Source organism: Anabas testudineus, chromosome 7 (assembly GCF_900324465.2).
Source record: "Anabas testudineus chromosome 7, fAnaTes1.2, whole genome shotgun sequence".
In the NCBI taxonomy this organism is placed as follows: Eukaryota; Metazoa; Chordata; class Actinopteri; order Anabantiformes; family Anabantidae; genus Anabas; species Anabas testudineus.
The window spans coordinates 7,554,130-7,580,915 of record NC_046616.1 but is presented as its reverse complement, the minus strand read 5'-3'; the positions used below and the strand labels follow the sequence as shown (position 1 = coordinate 7,580,915).

At 39.4% G+C, this 26,786-nt stretch overlaps 1 protein-coding gene across 1 annotated transcript in view; it reads left to right on the top strand.

The window, feature by feature from the left end:
* Positions 1 to 26,567, top strand: part of nphp4 (nephronophthisis 4) — a 128,394-nt gene extending 101,827 nt beyond the window's left edge. Inside the window, exons 18-29 of the mRNA XM_026366908.1 lie at positions 990 to 1,127; positions 3,590 to 3,786; positions 5,040 to 5,263; positions 9,897 to 10,086; positions 10,940 to 11,023; positions 18,014 to 18,170; positions 19,116 to 19,192; positions 19,470 to 19,555; positions 20,623 to 20,794; positions 22,746 to 22,925; positions 23,586 to 23,729; positions 26,355 to 26,567. Of these exons, the coding sequence (XP_026222693.1) occupies positions 990 to 1,127; positions 3,590 to 3,786; positions 5,040 to 5,263; positions 9,897 to 10,086; positions 10,940 to 11,023; positions 18,014 to 18,170; positions 19,116 to 19,192; positions 19,470 to 19,555; positions 20,623 to 20,794; positions 22,746 to 22,925; positions 23,586 to 23,729; positions 26,355 to 26,495 (1,790 nt within the window). The 3' untranslated portion in view covers positions 26,496 to 26,567. The remainder of the gene's footprint in view (positions 1 to 989; positions 1,128 to 3,589; positions 3,787 to 5,039; positions 5,264 to 9,896; positions 10,087 to 10,939; positions 11,024 to 18,013; positions 18,171 to 19,115; positions 19,193 to 19,469; positions 19,556 to 20,622; positions 20,795 to 22,745; positions 22,926 to 23,585; positions 23,730 to 26,354) is intronic.
* Positions 26,568 to 26,786: the final 219 nt, after the last annotated feature.

The window sequence follows — 26,786 nt, the reverse complement described above, 5'->3', positions numbered from 1 at the left end:
ACTCTGTTAAGTTAGGCAGTTAGCAGTTTTGAATTGGAAAATAGGAAATGTCAAAGTTTGCATTGTAGCCAGGTGAGGAGCAAGATGCTTTAAACACTAACTGCACATTTGATGAGGTTTTAAAGCAAATGTAGCTGCAAATATTGTTTCTAAATGAATTAATCATACTGAAGCTGTACTACAGTATAGCAGGTACAGTAGTTACCATGTTTGGAAAAAAAAAAAAAAAAATCCTAGCTTTAACCTCAAACAGCTTCTCCATCACTGCAATAAGTCCAAGTTTGAATTAACTCACAGAGTTGATTTCAGAAATAACATTTTCAAAATAGTAAAAATCTAGACACGTTGACACTGGCACTACAATAGTGTTCACATGTCCAACTGAGGAACTGGAATGCGTGGGCCAAGTCTAATTACATCTCTAAGGAGTTGAAATTAATACTGGTGTGACCAGTGTGGTCAAATTAACTCCAACACTGAGCATTTTACTCTGAAAATGACTCTTTGGAAGTTAAAATCAACTCTGAAATCTGAAATCCTGAAAGTTAAACACACCGTTTTTGCTATAATCTATATATTCAGAATCAGACTTTACAGTACATACTCTAGCTGCAGCCATTACTCAAGGTAAAGATGTAGCATAAGAGAATCTGCATAATTCATTTTGATTGCCTGGGGCTGAGTGTGGGGGTCATACCTACAGCCAACAGGAGTAAGATGTCATGAATAATGCAGATTCTAACTAAGTAGTTTCCAAACGAGGTGCTGGAGGGTAGAAGGCAATCTGTGCTGTTGGGAAAATGGTTTTAAAAAAACACTTAAAACACTAAAAATACACAAAATAAGCAAAAAAAATCCTAATGTAAACTCTTTAGAAGTAACTAGTGTGCTCGAGTTTATGAATGACTTAAAAGCTAGTAAGAAGTGCTCTGATATAAATAATATCAGCTCAACAATATTAAACTAAAGACAGCATTTCTCTCCTACAGGGTGCCCAGCGGATCCCAGCAGCAGGAGGAGGGCAGCAGATGTGGTGCCGTCTCCTCCTCACATCATCATACCTCGTGAAGTCACCAGTGGCTTCAGAGGAGGAAGTCTGTCCTCCAGAAACATCCTCCAACTCAATGGCAAGCACTTTAATCCACAGCCCACTGATTTCCTTCTGTGTTGGTTTTCTAACATATTAATTAACTTTCATTAAATGTGCACTTCATGTTTTACTCCACTCACCTTTTAGTGAATGTCTAAGCAAATGTGTTTGTGTATGTTCTACGCCACAGAGTAATTATTGCCTTTCAATTGGGCGGTGACCATACTCCTTCGTTGATCAGCTCAACCAGATCCATTTCACATTCTGTCTGTTGGCTGCACCACTGAACCACTCAATTTTCAGCCTAATTGAGCTTGCAGACGCATCTCAGGTGGCTGCCGTCCTGTTTGTACATTGTGTGTATGTGGGTGGGTGTGCACAGACCAAACAGCGGCACTCACACACTGGGGAAACCAATTTTTTCCTTGGACAAGCTGTCACCAGTCAACTGGTGTGTTTTCCTAACTTTATCCTTAAATGTAGACTATAAGTGACAAACACACACAGGAAGGAGGTATCAGAAAAGAAAGAACGGTTGAAATGAAGCAGATAATTGCTTAGAGAATAAGGTAAAGAGGCTTGGCAGGTCTAGAAGGACATCACACTCTCAGAAATGCTGCATATTTTACTGTACTATATTGATAAACGCTTTTGAAATTGGAAGCAAAAGTGCTGTAAAGCATGTTTGCAAAGTATTTTGTGCATGCAATCATTCATTCACAGGTCTCTTCGCTGTGCAAACACGATCTGTTCAGTGCTGGCTTTGTTTCTTACTAATCCTACCCTTCCTCCCCACTACAACCTTTCCACTGCTTCTGTGTCTCTTAAACACTAAACTTTTTACTCTCTGTACTTCACGTTGTGTAATATAACATATAATGAGCCTAGCTGCTTTCACTTGAGTCCAGTTACTGCAGTAAGCCGTGCTGAAAATGAGCAACTGTACTGTGCATGTGTGTCAATTTCTGTGGCTGATAAGAATTTGGTGTAGTCAGCCTGATGTATCTTCGATAAGGATACCTGGAAACACATACATTTAGAAAATAACTCTTCTAACAAGCATAACACACAGGGACAACTGTTTGTGATAAGAAACGCACAAGCAAGAAAGAAAGATTGCATGTATGACGGGAAAAGCAAAACTGAGTTGTAAAACTGGCAGAAGTAATTAAAACAGTATCTTCATTAGTATTTGTGTCACACAATCTCAGTTAAATGAATCGTGCTTCTGGGCCATTCATCTTAATTCCAGAAAAGTTGGGAGTTGTTCTAAAACATCCGATTTGGTCATTTGTTTGCATCTTTTTATATCTGACCAATATAGAAAAAAGTTTCACTGTTTTCAACAACCAACTTATTTGGAAGGAAATTTGGAGTTTGATGATTTGATGATGAATTTTGAGACTTTACTTTTTTTGCATTTTAGAAAAGGTCACAACTTTTATGGAAATTGCGTATGTTGCTTCCCTACTGTAAATGCTTTTCCCATCTTAATTTGTTTTCTTTATGATAATTTCTGTCTTTTTAAAGTTGCAGTATACTGAGCTCTCTTGGCAATAATATTTATTAAAAGTTGTACTTATAAGTATAGTTGTAAAGTTGTAAGTATACCTCTGCATTTAACAAAAAAACTCAACTTCTCAAACGCCCAAGGTTTAATAACACATTATTGTGACTGTCCAGTGGTAAAACCAATACCAAGACATAGATGAAGAAGAAACTTTAAACTTCTTTATCGTCCAGCTTTAGGCTAGGCAATGTTACTGAAGCAGTAAGTATAAAGCTACTTCTCATGAGCCTTATGTTTCTTTTTCTTTGGCATCTGCTCTTTTGCCCTGTCTCTCCATCTCTCTCCTCCTCAATTCAGTGACACACCACTCACTTTTTTCTCAACTATGCTGCTCATTATTGTCAAAGATTTGTGGGCCACTTTTAGCCAGTCTGGGTTTATCTTCCTGCATGCTGAAAAACACACTCCATCCCATGGCTACTAACAGAGTGGAGAGAGAGTAAAACTGCTCTCAGATATCAAAAGTGGGATTTTGGATTCTGGGTTGATTGTTAATATCTGATTGTGCAGGATTAGGCAAATTTTCTTGTCAAAGCTTTTAAAAAAATTGTTAATTTGTATGATCTAGTCCAAATAAGGATGGATTATTTGGTGAGTAGTAGATGAATCATGTGTTTTAATTAGGTATTTTGGTGCTTGCAGTGGATAAATGGTGATGGAGGTGAAGGATAATTTAGGAGGCGAGAGAGAGTCTGTTTTCCCAGCAGTAGGGCTTTGGCCCAGTTGTATTTGTGCCAGTTGTTTGACTGGACTGTTGACTCTGTACAAGCTGTTGTTTCTTGTGCTCCAACAATACTTTAATCTGTCAGCGCCTCTCTCCCTTGGACATTTGGAGAGTTTTTAGAACATATGGTCAAAATGGCAAAGAGATTAGATTCCACTCCGTTTAGTAAATATATTCATGATCGCTGCCTGTTTCTCCTTCGCAGCGAGGAACACTGCACAAGCACACAGACTGGAGATAGATGGGGATCCTGTGCCATTGTTCAAACACGGGATCAGAGCTGACTTCATGCCGGGGGGACACAACCTAAACGAGGCAGACAGCGAGCGCCGCAAGCTCAACTGTATGGCTGCTGTGCATCAGCGGGAGGGCAAGGAAGACGTTAAAGCAGCTAAGATCATGGTGAGGTCAATCTTTTCACTTGAGCCAACGGGGATCCTAAAATAGCTGCTTATCTCCAAAGCTGAGCCACAATAGTCTGTCTGTTTGTGTCTTCTTCACTTAAGACTAAGACAGACAACAGAGCAACAGCTTTCATTCGTACTCTGTAACATGTCATAAGACAGCACCCTTAGAGGCGTTAGCTGTCTCCCAGACAGCCTGCTAGTGTTACAATTCTCACGGAGATGTGGCCTTCAACCGTCTGTGTTTTAGCGACTGTACAGGAAGGTGTTAATTGTTCTTCTGCCCAAAGGCACATCTTGTACTTTCACCCATGGGTGCACATGCTTTTGGCTGCTGTGCGTGCTTTTCTCAGAGATTTTGCATATTACATTTCCTCTAGTAAGACTTGTATTTTAGTTGCTAACAGTCTGCCCTGTGGAAAATAAGTCCTCCTCTTAGAGGAAAAAAGATTTTTGGAGGTGCTTTGCAATTTCATTTGCATTGGACTTTTCTGCGATGATGGTCGTGATTTAATTTGGATCAGTTTTATGTCCAGCATAATATCAGTGAGCTACACTTGTGGAAAACTTTAATATTTTATTTTCTCTCACATTTAGATTTACAACCATGAAGTTGAATTTATTTTTAAAACCATGCAGCTACTGTCCAGAGTCTCTGACACTGAGTGAAAATCACTAGGAGTCCAGCAGATTTTGCTGATGGATTTCAATGTAGTTGGACTAGGTAGTTAATCTCTGATGGCATGTTTGTAACTGTACAATTTTCTTAAAATAAACACACACTGACCTTTTCTACTTCTATATATCATCTGCTTTGGAACTGAGGTGCAGAAACTGAATCTGAAAACATGAGAAAGTATTGTGAGTAATCTTGAATCCTTTACCAAATACCTGGTGGCAGTATTCCATGGCTCTGTGGGTGTGTCAAAGGTTTTTAATAAGTCGTTTCATATTCACAACACTTAACTGTAAAGGGAAATGTGTTAACTTAGGCTTACCTGTGTCATGGATAAAGTTTTGGTTGAAAGAAGTTAGAAGGTTTTAAACTAGCTATCATTCCACCCAGATTATCTAAACCAGCGAAAAAAAGGCTGAGAGTGAGGGAATATAGCTGAAATGTTTTTTATTCTACAAGAAACGTCCAAATTGAACCAGTAAATTGCTTTGTAAAGTACAGCTGTTATAAAATGTAATGATTTTCTGTTGCCTGGAACATTATTTTCAGCCTTTGTCATTGTTCCTGGTTGTTAGGATCAGAGCAAGGAAGCCCAGTTGGCCAGAGACCCTCATAAGACCAAACCCAGCGAACAGTGCAACAAGGCAGAGGGCATTGCCAACATGCTGAGCCAGGCCATCACCACCCAACACCTACTCTACGCCAGCCTGGGGTCTGCTGAATACATGGAGTTTGTCCTTAAAAACCCTTTTAACGTACCTCAGACTGTCACCATCCACAGTGATGACCCTGAGCTCAGGTAAGACTCGAGTTGACAGTGAGTAGTAGTTTAGTGTTACATATTTTCCACTGACAAAGAGGGGATCTGAGAAAACTGTTATGTGTTTGTAAGTCATGTGTTTCATCTTTAAAATTGGGTGGATTTTACAAGTTTGTAGGTGTGTCGCCGGCCTAACACACCAACTGTGAGCATGTGCACTGTATGTGTTTTCCATTATCAGACCGTAACAAGCCCTACACCACTGTGAAACTGTGTTCACACTCTCTGAATGTGTTTCCAAAGGTGACGGTGTAGCTCTAGAGATCGTTCTTATAACTTATTTCCATCCTGCTTTAGGAAATGATGCTACATCCTCACACTTTGTCTCCACCACCCCTCTCACCCCAACCACCACCATTTCAATCCAGTTCAATTCAGTGTTGGATGCTGAAACAGATGCAGATAAAAGAGATAATATTTATGTTATTATTGACACTAATGTTTTTTCTGCAAAAATGCATGTAAACCATGAATTGTGTCAGACCATATATATACACCATATATATATATATATATATATATATATATATATATATATATATATATATATATATATATATATATATATATACACCATATACATAGATATTGATAAGAAACAGTTGTGTTTGGTTGCACAGTGTTTATTTGTGTCATGAGTTGTTGTCATTATTAATTTGTTGGCGAATGGGGAATAAAATTATTTTGTTTTTATAGAACTCACTATTTCAATTTGAGATTTTGTTGTTCTAAATATGTAATAACATGGTTAAATGTGTGCATGCATAATTTGTTTTAGGAAAGCTTGTGTTATATTATGAAGCTATGACCCTAATGGTCCCCATAGAGATGGTAAATCATATCAGAACAAAGTTGGTTCCAAATGGTACCAGGTGAAGGAAATCTACAGGAAGGGATTTCCTGTTTTTAGGCTGGCGGAGTCTAGTTTTTATTCTGCATTTTTTAAAGATGATGCATGTTGATGCAAACTAATCTGTGTGTTTGCATGCGTGCCTTTATTAGGTTTGAACCTGAACGGTTTTGACAGATATTGTTTGTATCGTGTGTGTTTTTATTTTTGTAGAAACGGGATGAATTATTTGTTTTGCAGTAATAATAACAGCCACTTTTCCAAACACATCTTGTATGTGTATTCATGAATAAATTAGATCAATATTGAATTTTTCAGGACTTTTAGCAATCACCTAGAATGATGTTAGAACGTTTCACTTTATTTTACACAAACAAGCTGTAGGTCTGTGAACAGAGAATCTTCTTTGCCTCTTCAGCAACACAAACACGTCCTTGACACAGATAGACATAATGCTAGTTAGATGATAAATACTTCTTTACATTCACACACAACCGTTAAGGCTGATGGTTCCTGGATCTTTACTGATATCCACGCCATGTTCGTTTCTTCAGTTAGCTTTGTTGTTAATCCCTTCACACTGAGTCTTTTTGTATGGATTCGACTCATGCCTCAGCTTTGGATTAACATATATCACGTTGATCAACAAAGGCTGGAGTCTGCTGTGGATGAATCATTATGGCATTAGCCCAGCCAACAGGCCTACTAGGTCTAATTTAAAGTCATCAATCCCCACATCTGTCCTCTCCCCAGCTTAGCACCCTATTTATTTATTTATTTCCTGATGAGGCAGTGTGACACTTTACACCGAACCGTCTGCCACCTTTAACAAGCCAGAAATGTGTAAATTAACCATGAAGCTTCTGCATTGGATGTGTTTCTATTGCATCACATTGGGTTTGAGGAATCAAATTCAACTAACTCAGATAAATTGAGACAGTTTACTAAGCTTTTTAATTTTTTTTGTAAGCTCTGCAGTTGCTCTCATGCAAGTTGTAGCTATGTACAGTTTGCAAGTGTGGTCATTTTTTCTGTATCAGAGTAGAACAAAATATTACTTGCTTATTTTACTTATTCTTTATTTGCTTGGATGTGTGATTAATCCTTGTTCTAAAAAGTAATTTGTCACCAAGCAGCACTGTGAGCTGCAATTGCATTACATAGTAGTTGTTCAAATGGCTAAATCTTCAAGATTGATAAAGTTCTTTGACCACAATAATGCATTTCAAGGTTGGATTTCAGTTTTTAGCAGTGGCAGTTATTGTAGTGATGCCGTGGTTTTAAGCTGATTTTTTTTCAGTACAAACAGTATGCAGTATGCCAACACACAGAGGAGCACTAAAACACAAAAGCTGGTGAGGACAGCCAACAATAACTTTAAACTGACCTTATGTACTTTTAAGCTGCTTTTAAACATTTTTCAGGAAGAGAATTAGTAGCTTTAAACAGCAGAATACCTGCACAGTATCTGCTGTCCCTAAGCTGCCATGACCAGTCCCATTGACTTAATAGGCAATTTCATCTGAATGAAACAGTCCAGTCAGTAGCCAAACTCATGCATCTTTACCAGTTATCTCAGAAAATGACCACTCTAATTAGTTTATTGGCTAATTAGCTTACTAAACATGTGTGAAGCTTACTAACATACTAGCTGAGCCACAATATACAGTATAAACAAACAATATTCACCCCCATCCTGTTAATCCACAGGCCTCTTTAGATGCCTCACCTTAGCAGGCAATGCACCATAAACCTGTGTTTAAAACATCAAATATTTTTACACTGCCAAGCATTTGAGGGGGCAGACAATATGTACACAAACCACAAAACTGACCTGTGTTATTCTGGACTGTGGGAACTGCAGCTTCATCAGTGCGCCAAGGCTACTCTGTTGCTGCTGCTGTTACTTCCCTGTCAATATTTTAACCAATATTTGACAAAGCGCGTTCTTGAGAACATAAACAAGGCCCTGGGTTAGCTCTTTGTTCACCAGAAACAAACAGAAAATAGCCTGACCCTCAACACGGCAATTCAGCATTAGGCTTTGAAGGGAAAGTACTTACAGAGAGGCTAGGCTAGCTGTCTCTTTGATGTCTGCGGTGTTTGGAGCCCAGAGGCTCCTTGTGACGTGGAGGACACGTTTGCTACCTGTTGCGATCCATTTTGCATGACTGCCTTTTACACTTGGCCTCACAGAGCCCAATGTGTGCGATGGCTTCTGGCTAGTCGAGAGAGAGCAGACTGTACAGCTTCTCTGTTGCTGTCCGTGCTGCTCCTTTCTCTCATCATCTCTCTGTCTCATTATCTGCCTTCTTCTCTGTGCTTTTTCAACTCTATTTTCTGTTCCATTTTCTTTCTTTCTTTTTTTTTTTTTTTTAAATGTATCAGCATGGTTTTTAATGGAGGCCCTGGTGAAACAACCATGCACAGACACTCTTTGTTGTCACGATAAGCCACAGGCAAGGGGTTTTATTCTAAGTGCACAGGTGGGAATCTACAAATAAATTTCATGGAACTGACTGTTGCATCTCATACTAATGTTAGTGAGGTGGGGCCTTGAAAAATTCATAAACTCTCGCTTTCCTGTTGAGAAAAGTTCCACTCTCCATGCCGTTGGGTTGGTAACTTTGAAGTTTAAAGAAGCACTTCTCCTTATGTATTTGTGCATGAAATTTAGCATTCAAAGAAAGAGGAAATAGTGGGGACAAGACCTCCCTGTTGCTTTCTCCCTGAATATCTATTCTTAGGGGTTTGTAGGGTGACTTTCACATTTATGAAAGCTGCTATTTGTAATTAAACAGAACACATTGTGTTGCATTTAGTTAACTTCAATTATTGGTCATTCTTCCATTTATGCAACGTCAGTGTTGTTTTAGATGCATTGTGGATTGAAAAGATGGGATCTAGAATATAAAGAATATTTCCCATGACTACACATAAAAGACAAAGGTTATTCCCTCTCTCTCATTTATGATTGCAGACTACTGCACAACTGGAATGACACATCACTCCATCTGTACTGGAGTTATGCGGTAGATAAAGCTGCTAGAGTGCAGCATCCAGTTTAGCAGGTTGTAATTTTTGTTATGAAACTTGAAAGTGCTTTTATAAAGCTGGCAGAACTTTACACAAAAGCATCTCCACATCCTGCCATTGATTTGTTTTTTAGTTACTCGTAATTGCTATGTTGGATTAAGTTCAGCTCTCAACTGTTGAAGATGATAAAAAGAATAACTACAGTACAAGTAAGGCTGGGTGAAATGCCAAACATGATATCAAAAATATTTTGTGTTTTGGTGAGGGCCAGTTTTTTATTGATATCCATGGTGTCCTGAGATTGAGTCTTGATGAACCACAACTCCACCATCAGAGCATACAGATAAAGAGTCATTCCCATTTTTCGCACATTGTGAGCTTTCTTGTAGTTGAGTCAGTATCTCAATATAACACAAGCACTTTTTAAAGAAGCTGTTGCAAAATTGAATATCAGTAGTGCCATTAAATTTAATGAGTACCACCACACTAAATACAACCTATACTTACAAGTCTTTGTATTGTATATCTAAACTTCTGTTAGCATTCAAAGAATAGCTAAATCACTTTCTTTTATCATAGACTGCAGTGAACACTGCAGTGTACTTCAGTGGCTTTTATTTTTGATGGTGTGACAAGTCCAACTCTGATCCTGGATGGATCCCTTAAGTAAATAGTATATTACAATTTGCTTTCATCTCACTCATGGCCTTTAATCTTTTGATCCAGTGTCATCACTAACACAGAGGAATGGCATTACTTCAAAGGGCTAACCAAAACTACTACGCCACTGGAGGAGAATATGTTCCACTTGGAGGATGGTGCCCCAGGTCCCAGGGTTTACCTCCGGCCTAAAGAAAGCGTCCATATTCCTCTGAAATACCAGAGCTTCATCTGTGACCAAACCCTGGCTCTTCAGGTACGACGTTACCCATGATGTTTGTGCTGATTTTTGACTTTTATACTAAATTCAGGGTAGTTTTACTGAGAGGCAACCTTCCTTTCATGGAAAACACTCACATTCACACTTGGAAGCTGCACGGCAGGGATTTAAGGCCTTGGCCACAGTGACCATAGTAATATGACAGCAAGCGGTGCTATATCACGTTAATTTCTCACCAACATTTAACTGTGCTGGTGCTAAGTTTGAACCATCACTGCCCTAATGATGGAGCAGTCAGGAGCCTTTAACTTATTTTCTATGAAAGCCAAGCACGAGGAATAGTAATTACTACTGGATGCAGTATTTATGACACATAGACACTATTCCAGTCAGATTAGAAAGATTGGGTTTTTAGAAACAGTCACCACCATAATTTTTCCATCACCACAGATGAAAGAGCATCTTTTCTGTTGAGGATCTCACATTATTTCACAAGTCTACTTATTGATTTCCTATTGAAATGAATCTTTCTAAATTGGGCTTGACTGGTCCAGGGATGTGGTTTTGATGTGAACCTGTGGGTATTAGCAGTGCAGCAGTGATTAAAGTTGAAATCCCGTTGATATGAATGTCACTACACCTCCAGGATCATTAACCACTGGTGTTTTACACTTGTAAAGGCAATTCATGACTGGCACTTAATTTGATGCCAGGACAGTTTGAAATAAATGTAATTTACATAGACTGTGCTGTTATCTGTCTGTTTTGTTATAGTCTGTGTTTGTGGCCATTTACAGTTTTCTTGCTTGCATGTAGATAGATTCTGTTATCTTCTAGTTTTTTTGGCAGATGTTCCCATTTGAAACCTGTTTCTAATCAAACCTCACAGGGGCCAAGTTTCCTACCTGCAGGCAAAGGTTCTCAGGTGGCCAAGAAGAATCTGTCCAATATGATTGCTGCCAAAACTGTCAAGGTACAGATTCTGCTATTTATGCCTTGTACAAAAGCTTGTTGGTACAGAATTATTGGTATCTTAAGTTTTCTGCCTCTCTATTATTCATTTGTTTTAAGGCTGGAGTTATACCAATCTAATAATATGAGGTGTGACATGGACATAAATACTATAATGTGTTTTTCTTTTTAAACATCGTAGGGTATTGACTGTTAAATGAAGCAGAGTAGAGGAAGATAAGGAAGCCACGTAAATTCACTGTATAGTACAAAGCTTCTGAGTAGAGTTTAGTCAGGTCAACCTTTCTGCAACATCCCCAAGCCTAACAACATCTAGTTTACAGACACACACACACACACACACACACAGACAACTCTCTGTGGAGTGGCAGTGCACCTCCTCCTCCTTCCTTTCCTTTCCTACACAGTCACAGCTCAGACACAAAGAACACTTTGAAGTGTCAACTATTTAAAAAGTTACACTAGCCAGACATGATTGTCAAGCAAAATTATATGCTGGAAATCACTTTTATCTTACTGAACATTGTTTATCTTCCACAACTGGCAAATTTCGGGCTGAAGATTTAAACTGTCTACCACTGGAGGACAACTTGACACGTCTGGCTAATCTACTTTAAATGAACCATGCACACACAGTATTACTGGGAATTTATATTACCATTTTAAGTGCTTATTTAACCGTGTAGCCATTAATATGTAGGAAGCAGAGAGGAGGGAGAAACAATGTGAATGTGCTGCTTCAGATGTACTGTAGATAAGACAATGTGCTCTATATACTATCATCATGTGATGTGAAGTGAAGTTTAATTCAAAATGAAATTCCAGGACTTTCTCTCTATAGACCTGAGTTTAAATGTCATGGCTTTATACTGTTAAACAACAATACAGCCATCACTACCTGCTGTCCTTCCGTACCATTCAATAATACTGTTGTTCATGTAGAGTACAGTAGCCTGAATTGCTCCCATTGCACAGGGTGATGAAATATTTGCCAGTCCGCCAAGCGTGTGTGTGTCTTTCTACAGTTTGTGTGTATGTGTGTGTCAGTGTCAGCACTGCTGCTCTGAGCAAAAATCCTGTCAAGAGGTCAGAGAGGTCAGGTCTGGATCAAATCTGCGTCCCGCTAAAACTGACAAGCCCCAACAGCAGAGCTGTCAGGATGCCAGCTTTGGCACTGCTGTCACTCAGCACACATCACCAGAGCCAGATATGGGCCACTCCTGTAGGTCAGCATGGGCCCACAAATCTGACGCATCAACGATTTGGACAGCTGCTCTTTGGCAGGGATCAACTTCTGTGAGTTTGTGAATCAGTGACCAAAATATGGAAGGTTAATTTTAGAGTGAGAAACCCTCAGTCTCATGACGGGATCTGATACTCCACTCTATTAATAAGATCTTTGTTGTGTTGTGTTACTGAAAATATTTACTTGCACTACATTCATTTTTAAAAAATGAGGAATACATGTAGACACCGTTGGGTTGCAGTAATTTTATTGAGATTTGTCATGTTTATATAGGATTATATACTACAGTTAATGGTATGTGGTCTTCACAAATTATGTACCCAGATACAGTATGTTTAATATATTATTAGGCTGTTATACTAGCCTGCACTTGCTGCAGAGATCTGCCAGCTTTTCAAGTTCCTCTACAAAAACTTTTTTTTATCTATAAGCTATAATATGATGGCTTGTGAATAAATCCTCCGGAAAAGCCTACAAATGAACATGAGGTGAAAGAAAGCCATGATCATGGTCCTGTCATTTAAAAGGCAGTGACTGGAAAACAGTATCCTACCACCTATGTAGTCAGATTACCTGCAGTTACCATCTGATTACTGTGCTGTTACACTAAATGTAAAGTGCTCATTAGACCTCACAAAATACGTTTTTTAATAAATAAACAACAAACATTTTCATTTGTCCTAGAGTCTCTTTTAGAGAAAGAAACTGTTAAAATTGTTTATACAATGGCACTAGCAGAAATAGTGGTTGTGGTTTTGAAGTCAGTAACTCTTAAAGAGTATAAAATATGACTTATTATATGACTTTTTGGATTAAAATTTAAGCCTTAAAAGACTCTTGGGTGGCATTCGCTGTATGTTTAAGCTGAAAGTCTACACTTTATTGACACATTTATTGCTTTATTATGGATCCCTGAAGTATAATGTGACTATATATGTATATGATATTTCAAATACTAATCTGGACCTGAATGTGTATCATACAAATCAAACCAGTTATTACTAGTTTAAGATGGTGTGGTGAATGGTGCTTCGTGAGAGGATTATCAATTCAAGCATGTTTGCACATGCTGGTTGGTGTATGTGTGTATACAGTACCAGCTAACATATTTAATCTTGCAATATGTTTTTATTGCATATGTATGAACACATTTGTGTTAATTTGCACATATGCTGGGGGGTGTTTTAATGCAGCAAATTTCAAAGCACATTCAGCAGGTCTGTGGGGGTTTCAAGAGACGGACTGAAGCCAACTTTTATGTTGTGTACAATGTGCTCCATAATAATCACAATCTCTTGTGAATAAACAAAGCATCACAAAGATTGTTTTTTTTTATAGTGGTATATTATTTAGAGCTGAATTGCCTGAGGAAAAAAAACATGGCAGTGCTAATCGTGTTCACTAAAGAGAGTCAAGGAAGGATATAGACACTCTCTAAATGTCCAGTGATGCAGAACAGGACACACACATCACCTGCCTTTTCTTTCCTTGAGCAAAAAGTGTCTATACAGTGTTGAGCCTTACAACCTTGGTGTTCTTTTCATTTTCATTGACGTGATCTGCATAAATAAATTAATTGTACTCACCTGAGATCTGGGAGCATTGCAGCATTAATTCAATGACATTTTTCTTTGTATAGCGCCAAATTACAACAGAAGTCATCTCAAGGCACTTTACGGTGTTTAAGGTTTTAGACCTTAGAAAATATAATAATAAACTGTAAACAGAATTATATAGAAAACCCAACAACCCCACTTGAGCAGGCACTGGAGTGGAGAGGAAAAACTCCCTTTAGGGGAAGAAACCTCCAGCAGAACCAGACTCAGGGTGGGCAAAACGAACAATAAACAGCAAAAACACTTGGCAAGTTGGTTGGTAGGACCAGTAAGTGCACTCTGGAGATGTACAGCTCAGAAGCCGAGGAGACCTGCAGAGGAGAACAGAGAGAGGGAGACAGAGAGGAGGAAGTACAACTAGAGAGAGAGAGAAGATAAAAAAAAAATTAAAGTTAGTGACATGCAATTGTAGCATTGGATTGGATTGGCCACTCAAGTCATTTAGCACACAAGCACTCAGAGCTTTAAACAAAATCTCACATATTTGGAAGAGAACATGAGTAGAACAGAAAAATTATTGACTCTAAACATCCGTTGCAATGTGCAGTCTGACACCATGGTTCAACTCTGACCTCCTCATAGGTCTGTGCACACAAAGTTTCTGTAAAATAAGAATTTATTACCAGCATTGAAGGGTCTTAGACTGGGAGAGCAGGACCGACCACTCAGTCCAAATCTTTTCTGACTGCTCACAGCTTATACTGTACATAAAGTAAGATCAGAGCTAAGCATAGATTTCTACAGAGATGTTTTTCAGATTATGTGTACAACTTTTATTGTTGTTTGCCTATGTTTTTGCAATCACCTGAAGTGCAATTTGTGCATGTAGGAGCTTCTGTGACTGTTCTGTTAGGTTTAAGTATAAGAAATTTACTTACGCTCCCACTGTCTGAAGTTATCTCAGACCACTATCTTGTTTCAACTACAGTGTGTCATATTAACAATGTATACTCAGCGCCGCGCTATCGCATTAAACGTACATTTACATCAACTACCGCACAGAGCTTTATTAGTAATCTTCCAGAGTTATCAACTTTGATTGGATCACCGTCTGACACCACAGAACTAGACCAGGCGACTGAATATCTCGAGTCGTCATTACATTATACCTTAGATAAAGTAGCTCCAGTTAAAAGAAAAGTCATTAGAGATAAGAAACTTGCTCCTTGGTATAACGATGACACGCGCGTCTTAAAACAGACTACTCGAAAGTTAGAACGTAAATGGCGCCAAACTAAACTGTTAGTATTCCAGATAGCGTGGAAGGAGAGCATCCTGAACTATAAAAAAGCTCTTAGTGCAGCTAGATCAACGTATCTCTCCACTCTCATAGAAAACAACAAAAACAACCCTAGATTTTTATTTAATACAGTAGCCAAATTAACTAGAAAGAAAACCACTGCAGATATCTCCACAACAACGTTGTGCAGTAGTGAGGACTTCATGAACTTTTTCAATAACAAAATTGTAAATATAAGGCAGAAAATTCAAGCTTTAAAACCAGACAATTTAGTTGACGCAGGTGACGAGCTAACCTCAGCAGATCAGTACCTAGATTACTTTACTCCTCTTGAAGAGAATGAACTAATTTCACTCATCTCTTCTGCAAAATCTTCAACCTGTACATTAGACCCTATACCGACACACTTTCTAAAACAGATAGTGCCAGAAATAATAGAACCCCTGCTGACAATCATAAATTCCTCACTCAGCTGTGGGTATGTCCCAAAGTGTTTTAAATTAGCAGTTATTAAACCGCTAATCAAGAAACCTGATCTCAACCCTTGTCAGCTGTCAAATTACAGGCCGATATCAAACCTCCCCTTTATCTCAAAGATTCTCGAAAAGATAGTAGCTGGGCAGCTATCCTCGTATCTTCATAGAAATAACATACATGAACTCTATCAGTCAGGATTTAGGCCTCATCACAGCACAGAGACGGCCCTTGTTAAAGTAGTAAATGACCTCCTATTGGCCTCTGATCAGGGTAGTGTCTCTATGCTTGTGCTACTCGATCTCAGTGCAGCTTTCGACACTATTGACCATAGCATTCTCCTTCACAGACTAGAAAATGTTGTTGGAATTAAGGGAACGGCCCTCTCCTGGCTTAGGTCCTATTTGACTGATCGTTATCAGTATGTAGATCTAAATGGCGATTACTCCACATGCTCTCCAGTGGAGTTTGGTGTTCCACAGGGTTCAGTTTTAGGCCCCCTGCTTTTTTCCCTCTACATGCTTCCTCTGGGCAACATTATCCGTAAACATGGTATTAACTTTCATTGTTATGCTGACGACACACAGTTATATGTTTCATCAAAACCAGATGAGATCAAACTGCTTAATAAAGTTGAGCAATGTGTAAAGGATATACGAGACTGGATGCTAATTAACTTCCTTCTGCTAAATCCTGATAAGACAGAAGTACTAGTTATAGGATCATCTGCAGCTAGAAGCAAGATGTTAGACCACACCGTAACTCTAGATGGCCTTTCCGTTACATCTAGTGCAACAGTCAAAGACCTTGGTGTAATTCTAGATTCCAGTCTTTCATTTGAAGCTCATGTAGATAATGTCACCAGGACAGCTTTCTTTCACCTCAGAAATATTGCCAAGATAAGGAATATTTTGTCACTAAATGATGCAGAAAAATTAGTCCATGCTTTCATCACCTCTAGGTTGGACTACTGTAATGCCTTACTGTCTGGCTGTTCAGCCAGGTGCATAAACAAGCTTCAGTTAGTTCAGAATGCAGCAGCGAGAGTCCTCACTCGAACCAGAAGATACGATCACATCACGCCTATCTTATCTACACTTCATTGGCTCCCCGTGAAATTTCGCATTGATTTTAAAATACTACTTTTGACATTTAAAGCATTAAATGGTCTTGCGCCGCATTATCTAAGTGAACTGCTAGTGTCTTATGATCCACCACGCCTACTTCGCTCAAAGGATGCTGGCTGCCTGTCAGTACCTCGTATCCTAAAAACTACAGCTGGGGGCAGAGCTTTTTCTTACAAAGCCCCAAAGTTATGGAATAGCCTTCCAAATAGCGTTCGGGACTCAGACACAGTCTCAGTGTTTAAGTCTAGGCTGAAAACCTACCTATTTAGTCAAGCATTTGAGTAAATAGATCTGGGAAGGACTCATGGACGTAGAGCTTTATGGTGAACTGGTATGTTTAGATGCTGTCTTCCCAACTCTCACTGATCACTCGGGTTTGTTGATGGTGAAGTGTTTGGTTGCTCTACATCCCAGTGCGCCCTCATGTCTGTGTTTTCTTCTGAACCCACCCTTTTAGTTAGGCTGTCATAGTTAGTCCTGCCGGAGTCCCTGCTGCACTACACTAAATATACATTCACCTCAAACTTTATCTGACTGTGAATACAACTAACTGCAATCTCTCCTCTTCTCTCTCTTTCCCTCTCCCTCTCTCTTTTCCCTCTTCCTGTCTCTCTGTCGAGCTACACGTCATTCCACCCTTTGCCCTCTGGACCTGTCTGACTCGTCCTGATGCCCAACTTCTGGCTGGAGATCTCGTCGCCTGGATCCACCGTTTGCCCTTTGGGATGCGTTTGGAGACTGGATTGGTCACAAGCTACTATGATGTCGGTCCCGGCCTCGGCGGACGTCGGAAGCTGTTTCTTGGAGGTCTCGACTCAACGCTCGATAGTCAAGGAATGGAACTAGTCTGCCTGCAATAACTAACTGGACTCCATATTAACTTAAAATACTTTAACTGTTATACTGGACTGCTGCCTACACAGCATGTAATCACCCATATGAGGATGGGTTCCCTGTTGAGTCTGGTTCCTCTCAAGGTTTCTTCCTGTTGCCTTCTCAGGGAGTTTTTCCTTGCCACTGTCGCCCTCGGCTTGCTCATCAGGGACAATCACATTATTATGACTCATACACATACACTGTTCATGTACTGTTCTTTGGTTGTGTAAAGCTGCTTTGTGACAATGTCAATTGTAAAAAGCGCTCTACAAATAAAATTGAATTGAATTGAATTGAATTGTTAGTTTGCCTTTCACTGCCTTTTATAGCCTCATGATAGTGTAAATGCTGTGTGTCTGATGTCAAGCAGTGGAGTGGCATGGTGCTGATAATGCTGACTTCCCTTCCTCAGGTTACATTCAAAGCACAAGATGGAAAGCCCATGGCCATATGCCAGGTGAATGTGGAACCAACACCCCACGTTGTTGACCAGACTTTCCGACTTTACCACCCTGAGCTCTGTTTTCTTAAGAAGGCCATCCGCCTGCCGCCCTGGCATAATTCCACAGGTAGCAAAGGTTGCCTCAGTTATCCCCCATCAGCTAGTGCTTCCTGTCCCACAGCAACCACCCACACTCCCCAGACTGTGTCTAGATTGCATAGTTTTATATGGGATTTATTGCGTTTTATTAATTTGCATATTATTGCATTTTTAGTATTGGTTTCCAGCTTAGTATTTCCATCTTTGGTGGAGTAGGAACACTGACTTACTCTCTATAGGAGCAGATTCACACTGTGCATAAATGTGCACATACTCAAATACGATAACATATTTATACAACAGGAGTGGGCGAATGATGAATATTGCATTCTACCTTCATTTTATTGTGACCTTACTAAAATATCAACATAAACAATCTTACAATATAATACAGTTTCTACCACAAACAGAGTAATAACAACAGAGAAGCAGCTAGAAATAAATCAGGAAATGAAAAGCAAGAAAAAAACGAAATGGACAAACAGAAGAAAATGCCACAGCATGTACAGGATATATGCACCAATCAGCCAGGTGATTTTAATGTGGTAGGAACCAGTCAGCATAGTTAAAATATAATTCTGGCCATAGTTGACAGGTGCAGCACAGCCTGCTGCTTATGGACCCTACAAAGCTGCAGACCTGTTAGCAAACTTTTGCTGACCCCTGTCCACATTATATCCACCAGGTGATTTTAATGTTGTGGCTCATTGGTGCATGCACACTAATGTGTAATGTACTGTTCATATGTGCAGAACTCACTGATGTCATTTTCACCACTGCTTAGCGTAGTATTACAGTATCATAGGTCAGTCACGCTGCCAGCTGACTGATTATGATTTCATTGTGTTTGTATGATGACACTAAAGTTCTTGAATCATACGGTCGACTTTATACTGTGTTTACAAATATCTCTAAAACCTTTTCTGTCTGTGTATCAATCATTTTTCCTTCTTTCTCGTAATGGCTTAACCAGCTGGAGACCCAGATGTCGCGACTTATATTTCCGTACGCTGCAGTGACCCTAACATCATCTGCCAGACAAGGATGTTGGTGAGACAATAACATTTTTCCTCACATTTCAAACCTGACTAAATAAATTACAGTATAACCCAGAATGATATTAGCAGGGGATTAATTACTGATAACTTCAGCACTGTTTCCTATTCAGGGGGCTGAGCTATTTATTCTAGCATCCTGTCATGAATTGCAAGCTGTTTTGATGTACCGAATGCTTACACCCACAGCCTACACTTTATTTGTATGTTACTTTCTGTCTTTTTTACTTCACCCTTCACATCTTTTTGCCATTTACTCTGATTTGGTCTAGGCGCCAGGGGAACCTCAGGATGTGTACTTGAAAGTGCCAGGGAGTCCCAGTCCACACATAAAAATGTTCTTTGTGATGGTCTTCACGTATGTATTATTTACTGAATAGGCATAGTGAAAACACACACACACATACACACACACAAAGAACATAGCCTGAAGAAGCAATCTATTTTAGACTAATTAAATTCTTCATGCAGGCTTGAATTAATGAACTAATCAGATGGAGGTTTGGTGGTCGGACTGCCTGAAGTTACAGAACCTGGCCTCTAGTCTTCCAGATCTCCATCAGGGTTAAAGTAATTTGCTTTAACCATGCCCTTTGTTTCTCACCAAATCACACTGGACATATTATTGAAGCCTGAGTAATGAGTTAAATCCATTTGCCTCTTCTCAAAGCATTTCAAAAGTCCGTGGTCAGTTGTTTGACTCTCCGTTCCTGCTGTCCACATTTTGAAGTGTATTTAGACAAGACACTCAAACTGCGTACTAGCACTATCACATATACAGCTGTACATGATTTTTAATGTATGTCACTATTATGAAATTTCTTAAAACACTACAGTATTGACATTTGTGCAGGACACAGGACTGCAGGTCAGACATCCTACAGGGCCTCAAGATTATTTTATGATGCAGTACTGTCTCAGTTTTCCTTGCTCAGGGCCCAAGGAAACATACTATGTAGGCAATGATTAAGAAGTTTCTTGAACTATCAAATAACGCAAGGCCCAAATACTTAATGCAGTTTTGGTTTGTCACTTGCAACATAGAAAATATTAATCTGAAACGATTACTTTTAAGTAACGTTAAGCCGACTTTAATGACATTGTGTCGGCCCTCAAAAACCCATATCACTTGAATTCTATTTTAAATATGCCGAAATTCTCCTTGAGTGCTGTCACAGCTCAGGGCTGAGTAGGTGACTACATCGCCTCCCACTTATGGTTCTCAGAGTCAGTTCGGGCCACTGAGACTGAATTTGCTTCACCTCAGCACTGAGAGGGTGATGATGATGGTTATGATTTTATATGACTGCTTATTAAAATTATAGCACAGCATATAGATCAACCTTATCTCCAGTCACATGCTGCATTGCACTGCATCTCCAGTGGGCTCAGCCTAATTGTTCTTGATGATGTTTTTCTCTGTAGTGATATGTGGATGGCAGCGCCCTCTCAGATTTGGCAGATTTACGTCCATTTCCTAGAGCGGGTGGATGTCAGCTGTGTGACTGGCCAGCGAAGCTGTCAATCACTGGTGCTAAGAGGAAAACAGGCTGTTCGCAAGGTCAAATGTTACTCATCACATCCCCAGGAGATTGAGGTACACACACCTTTACACACAACTTTAACACTATGTTGACTTCAGTCTATCAAACGACCTCCTATTGAGACATTTATAGCAAAAACATCAACTATCATAGACTATGTGGAAGTTAAGGGTCTTCACAGATTAATTTGGTTTCTAGTAATTGAGACCAAATGAGGCCCAAACCAGCACCTAAGCAAAGCCAGGTCAGCTTACTTAATACTTAGTCTAATCTAGTTGGGGAGAGTCTAGTTATTTTCTTTCTGAGTGGCAGCAGTACAACAAGACTCTCTGATTCCTGAGCGGGTCCAAGCCGACTCACTAATTCCTAATCTTGTGTGCGATTGGAAAATTTGTTTTTGAGGCAGATGGAGAGCGTGAACTGTGAGGCTCGGGGAAAATGACATGTATCACTGCTCTTTTGGATGGCAGCTGCTCATTAATCGGTGGCACATCATGCTGCTGCCTGTGTTTGCATCTGAGTCTGTTCAGGTCAAAGAAATTTTTTGGATCAGGTCTGATCATCATCAGGTTTACTTTCCAGGCTCTTATAGTTTGTCCAGGATGTGATTTTGATTTTGTGAATTTTTCACCCTCCATTGGCTCTGCTCTTTAACTTTAGCTTGTCTTTACCTTTAATGTTTTAACCATTATGCCTGAATTGCATTGTTTAACATGGCATGTTAAAGTTAAAACTTAGCATCAAAGCTATTTTTCTTTGAAGGATTTCCGTTCTTTTAACTGGACAAAACAAGTCTGTCACAAACAGGAAGCAAACTTCTGAACAGGGAAAAACTGGGACCAAAACAGCTCAAATGATCAAATCTTACATCTAATGAGAAGTTAAAAGCTTTGTTCTTGACATATTTTTCCTGTATTAGCTATTTTCAGACTGAATATCCACAAATTATTTCATGCAAATTGTTCTCTTAGCAGCAGGTGACAGCAACAGTCTCTTTTGTAATAACCTCAGTTTAAGATTTAAGTCATTATCCAGAATGTACAAATGCGGATTGGCAGCATAATGGGCCTTTTCATGCCATTTCATTTCATTTTATTAGGCTCCCCCATTACTTCCTGCAATCATGTCAGATCATGTCGGGACACAGTTTGACATGATCTGAAAAAATTTGAAATGGCTGTATGTTTCCTGAATAAATGAAAATATGTTTCAGGAATGTCAGATTGCCCTCAATTTTTAATGAATTGTTTTTTTATTCAGAACAGGATGCAAGAGAAGAAAGATAGCTTCTCACTCAGAGCTGCAGTAAAAGGGCATTGTCTATCACATACATTCAGGAAAAAAAAGTGATGGACTGTCACAGCCACTGTGCACCGTACAGTATGACCCAAACAAGTCTTCCCTGAAGAAATGGGGTATTGGCTGAAAATGCTACAGATGTATTTTAAACAGATTTTACTGTATGCATCAGCGGCCTCTTTGATCTGACTCTCGGCAGGTTAGCTCACTGTGGAAAGCATCGGAGGAGTCTTATAAAACAGGATAAAGCACACCACAGAGAATAGCTTTGCTTTTCTCAACAGATTGAAAAGGAGCTGCACAGTAAATCTCATTCTCACATCCCTCTGTCTCTGTCACTCGTCTGCCTCTACTTGCTCTCATTTCATTGTCTACCTCCTCTCTTTTTCACTGAACCTCATCCACCCTGTTTCTCACCCACACTCTCCTGTAATCTACACACTTCCTTTACCTCCACTAACTCTATTACCCACTGTTTCCCATTAACTCTGTCCTTTTCCAAAACTTTTTAAATCTCTTTAAAAAAAAAAACGTTTCTATCATCATCCATTCTGTCACACTCCTGCTGTCCTTTGGTCAGTGCCTCAGTTTCCTTTTATTAACTGTTCCTTCTCATTCTCACAACTGACTCGGTCTTCCACATCCTCAAAACCTTGTGCCAAACTCAATCACTGTTTACTGCCCCCTCCCATTCCGTCTCTCTAGGTGGACCCAAAAGGTGTGTTTGTCTTGCCTCCGGCAGCGGTACAAGAGCTCCAACTAAAGGTGCAGCCATGGCGTGCCGGCAGCCGCTTCCTATATGTGAATGCAGTGGATGTGGAGCACCGGCGACTGGTCACCGCTTGGATGCTTTGTCTGAATGTCCACCAGCCTGTGCTGTCCAAGGTAGGTCTTTTCTGGATTTACTACATACAAACAGTAATCAACTATACATGTACTTGCAGCTTGTTAGTCGGAGGAGCTAGTGAAGTACCTTGCTTGAACTTGGCAACAGGCAGCAATTTACAGCAGTTTATTATAAGGATGCACACCTCCCTCACAACTCCCAGCATACCATGGCTCTTCTGTACAGAGAAGGGTTGTATAAAACCTCTCGGTGTGCTCCAGGTCCAAGATCTGTGGCTTTCTATTCCCAAAGGTTTACACAGAGTTTTCAGTTAAATGTGTACATTTTTGTATCAAAGTTTATTATACAGCACACTTTTGCTAATAGAGTGTCACTTCATTCTTCGATTCATCATATATTTGGGACTTCCGCTGGAATTAAAGGAGAACTTTATGTACATATCAATCTTTACAGTTTGTGCAGTGTACTATAATATATGTGGTGTAGTCACTTAAAATGTCCATTGATTACAACAATGTCAAAACAGGGCAAATCTAACTCTGTGAAGAACTGTAACTGCCAACATGATTTTAGATTCACACTTACTTCAGCTCACATTTTGCTCTTCTCAGTAACAGTGATATGATAAACAGCTAGCTTAAATTGAAATGCTAAGTCAGTTGCTCAGTCAGCATCGAGCATTGTGTGTGTGCGTGCAGGCATTTGAAGTGCGTGTCCCGGTTGGAGGAGGGCGTGGCAGCTCAAGGAAAATCACCTACATCAACCCCTACACCAGCAGCCGCACCTTCCTGCTTCGATCCGACCATCCAGACCTGCTCCAGTTCAAAGAGGATAAATTCCAGGTGAGATAAGAATTGAGTCATGTAGTTATTGTACTCTCATTGAGGGTAAATTCAATTTTAATTCACAGTTAGACAAAAAAGAAAAGCCTCTCTGATCAGTACAGATGCACTACTTTCATGAAATAATTGATACCTGTGTTGTTAAAATAGTTTTTTTTTTTTTTATTCTATCTATGTTCTTTATTACAGAATAGAATATAAAACAGGAAATTGTGGCTATATGCTTCCACTAACCGGTGACGTTGCAGTTTACACACATCTGTCCAGACTCATATTTTAATAATTATTTATTCATGAGTTCAAGTGGATGTTTGTGTCACATGTAATGAAATTCCTTCCAGGCTTTTCTGAGATGAAGTGTTGATGAGGATGGGTCACGCAAGGAGGTCAGACTGATCTTTGACCTGTGGCCACCAAAACTTAATCAGTTCATAGCTGAATTTAAGTTGACATCTGTGACAAATTTGAATTTGAATTCCCTCTAAGCGTTCTAGATAACACATTTACAAGAATTGTGTGGCCCTACAGACAGAAAACATAATGCCTCTGATCCTGGCTATCGCAGACCCAGAGGCATAAAGATCTGCATACCATTTTAAGTTAGCCTGTAATAGCTCATAATTGTCACACAGAGTCTTAAACTACTCTATCTGGCAGTAAATGTGTGAAGATGCTTGTAAAACACAAACATCTTGCACTATATGGGCAATTATCCCAAGGTCGATAAACTGGACAAGAAATTCCAGACTCTTATTATTTATTATTATTATTTATTTAAAAAATTCTTGAGAGGTAATATATGATTAAACAACACTTTTCATGCAATAGCATAAAAGAAAAATAATAAGGAACTGTTCTGGAAGCTGCTGCTGTTGCAGTGTGAGATAGACCGCTGAGGCACCCCCTCCCTGCCTACAGTACTTTATATGGACTTCCAATCACAAACTAACCTGAGAGGAAGACAGCAGGTAACACACATTTTCAAAAAGGTAACGACACAATAGGCGGCAGAGGGGCATAATTAACAACTGTGGACCTGCTGAAGAATATGTTACTAAAGGACTCTTGCACAACATCTATACAGCCTGCGTAGAGAAAGCAGCACATTAGCAGACCGGCAACAGATTCAGTGCTCCATCTGTGTCTATACAGGATGCATTTAGGTACATGCTCTTTCCTTTAGGGTTTTTTAAAAATGTAATTACTGACATTTCCACCTGGTATCAGACTCACAGCTCAAATTGTGTGTTGGCTATGCTACACCACCGCTGATTATTTATCACACCCATGCTCTACAGACTGACATTGGTCAGCTCCGACTAAAAAGTTTCAGCCACCATGCTGCTTGTGGAGAATAATAAGAGTCTGAGAAAAGCAGCCGTCACAGTCATCACCCACCTTGCAGCAGCGGTAACAGGTGAATGATTTCCTTGTTTTCCTACATAACAAATCAGGAGGAATATAACAAAGTCATTACTGCGGTTGTTTTGCTATGTTGTCAGCCTCTGTGTCTCTAATAGCTGATTCACTGACACACATACATGAAGTGCAGGAGGCACCACCATGATTGTCTTTCATTTACTGAGGTGTGATAAAATGGCAAAACAAATGGGGAAAGCAGCATTTTAGATTAACAAATAAATGAATGAGATGCAATGGGAGTCTGTTTCCACATAAACTATTAAAGAGTCTGCTGCTGCTGTCCAGAAGACATTGCAATTAGAGAGAAGGAGGTGGGCAGAGTGAAAAACAGCCCATTGTTTCTTTTCCATCTTGTCAGCGAGGCTCCAGGTGTCTTATAAAGAATTTACTGTGCCCGTACCATTAAGCAAATGTGGAGACACCTTTCTCTTTTTTGACATAACTACTCCTCCACGATAAAACCAGCTGTCAGGAGCCAAAAGCAAAGCTGAGATCAATACCGCTATGCTTTTGGGGAAGATTACTGCATAAATCCCCCAAATTGACCCATATTTCCAATGCTGGCTATTACAGAAAATACAAGAGGACAGTTTTAATCTGAGTGAAATACTGCAAAGACCAAAGTGACCAAATAAAGACTTTTTGCACACAATAAGCCCTGATGAGGAAAACATTAAGCAGTCAGCATTGTGCGCTTTTAATTAGAAAAAAGAAGAGTCAGAGTTGGACTCTGGGTGGAGAGATGGCAATTTAGGTAAATAACAAAAGCTGTGATGCGAGGTTGGAAAAGGTTGGAATTAATAACACAAGTGATTTGAGGTTTTCTTATACTTCTGGTTTCAGACAACCCTCGTTAAGCTCCAGTAGACACAGCAGTACACAACACATAACTACTGTTAGTTTTAAAACGTCAGAAATCTTTTACAGCTGATGAGAGTAATGACACCTAATTAGTTTTTGCTTGCTTGAGGCAGAGTCACTGAAATAAACACTTTGCCTTCAACAGGCACACAGTGGTAAATGTGAAAAGTGAAAAGAGGACTTTGGCCAGAGAATGACTTCATGATCTAATTAATTTTTCTTTATCCCTATGTTACAAAAAGTTTTCAAGAAAAATAATAACTAAGAAAAAAAGCGACAATTAATCATGGTTGAGATAAATAATGAAGTTTATTATGTTTTTTTTGTGTTTGTTGTGTTCAGATCGGTGGGGGAGAGAGTTACACCATCGGACTAAGATTCGCACCAAGTCAGAGTCCTGGCTCAGTGGAGATCCTGGTCTATGTGAACAACCTGGAGGAGAAGACAGAGGAGACGTTCTGCGTGAAAGTCAGCTACTCATGAGCCGACGTTTGTTTCAGACAAAGAGCTTCCTGGGACAAAGGAGCTGTAACTTTTCTAAATAAACTTTATATAAAAACCTCTTACCACAAATATTGTTTTTAGTTTTTCTGTCGTGAAAGTCGCGTCTCAAGAATCAAGCAAATTCAATACAAAACAAGCTGGCAAAGCTTTGAACATACATCCAAACTCAGTACCTAGTTTATTAAATTCTACACCAAAGCAAAGTAGAAACTGAACTTCAAAGCACTTTTATACATGAAAGCAAAAATTTTAGTTTAGGGAAGAAATTAA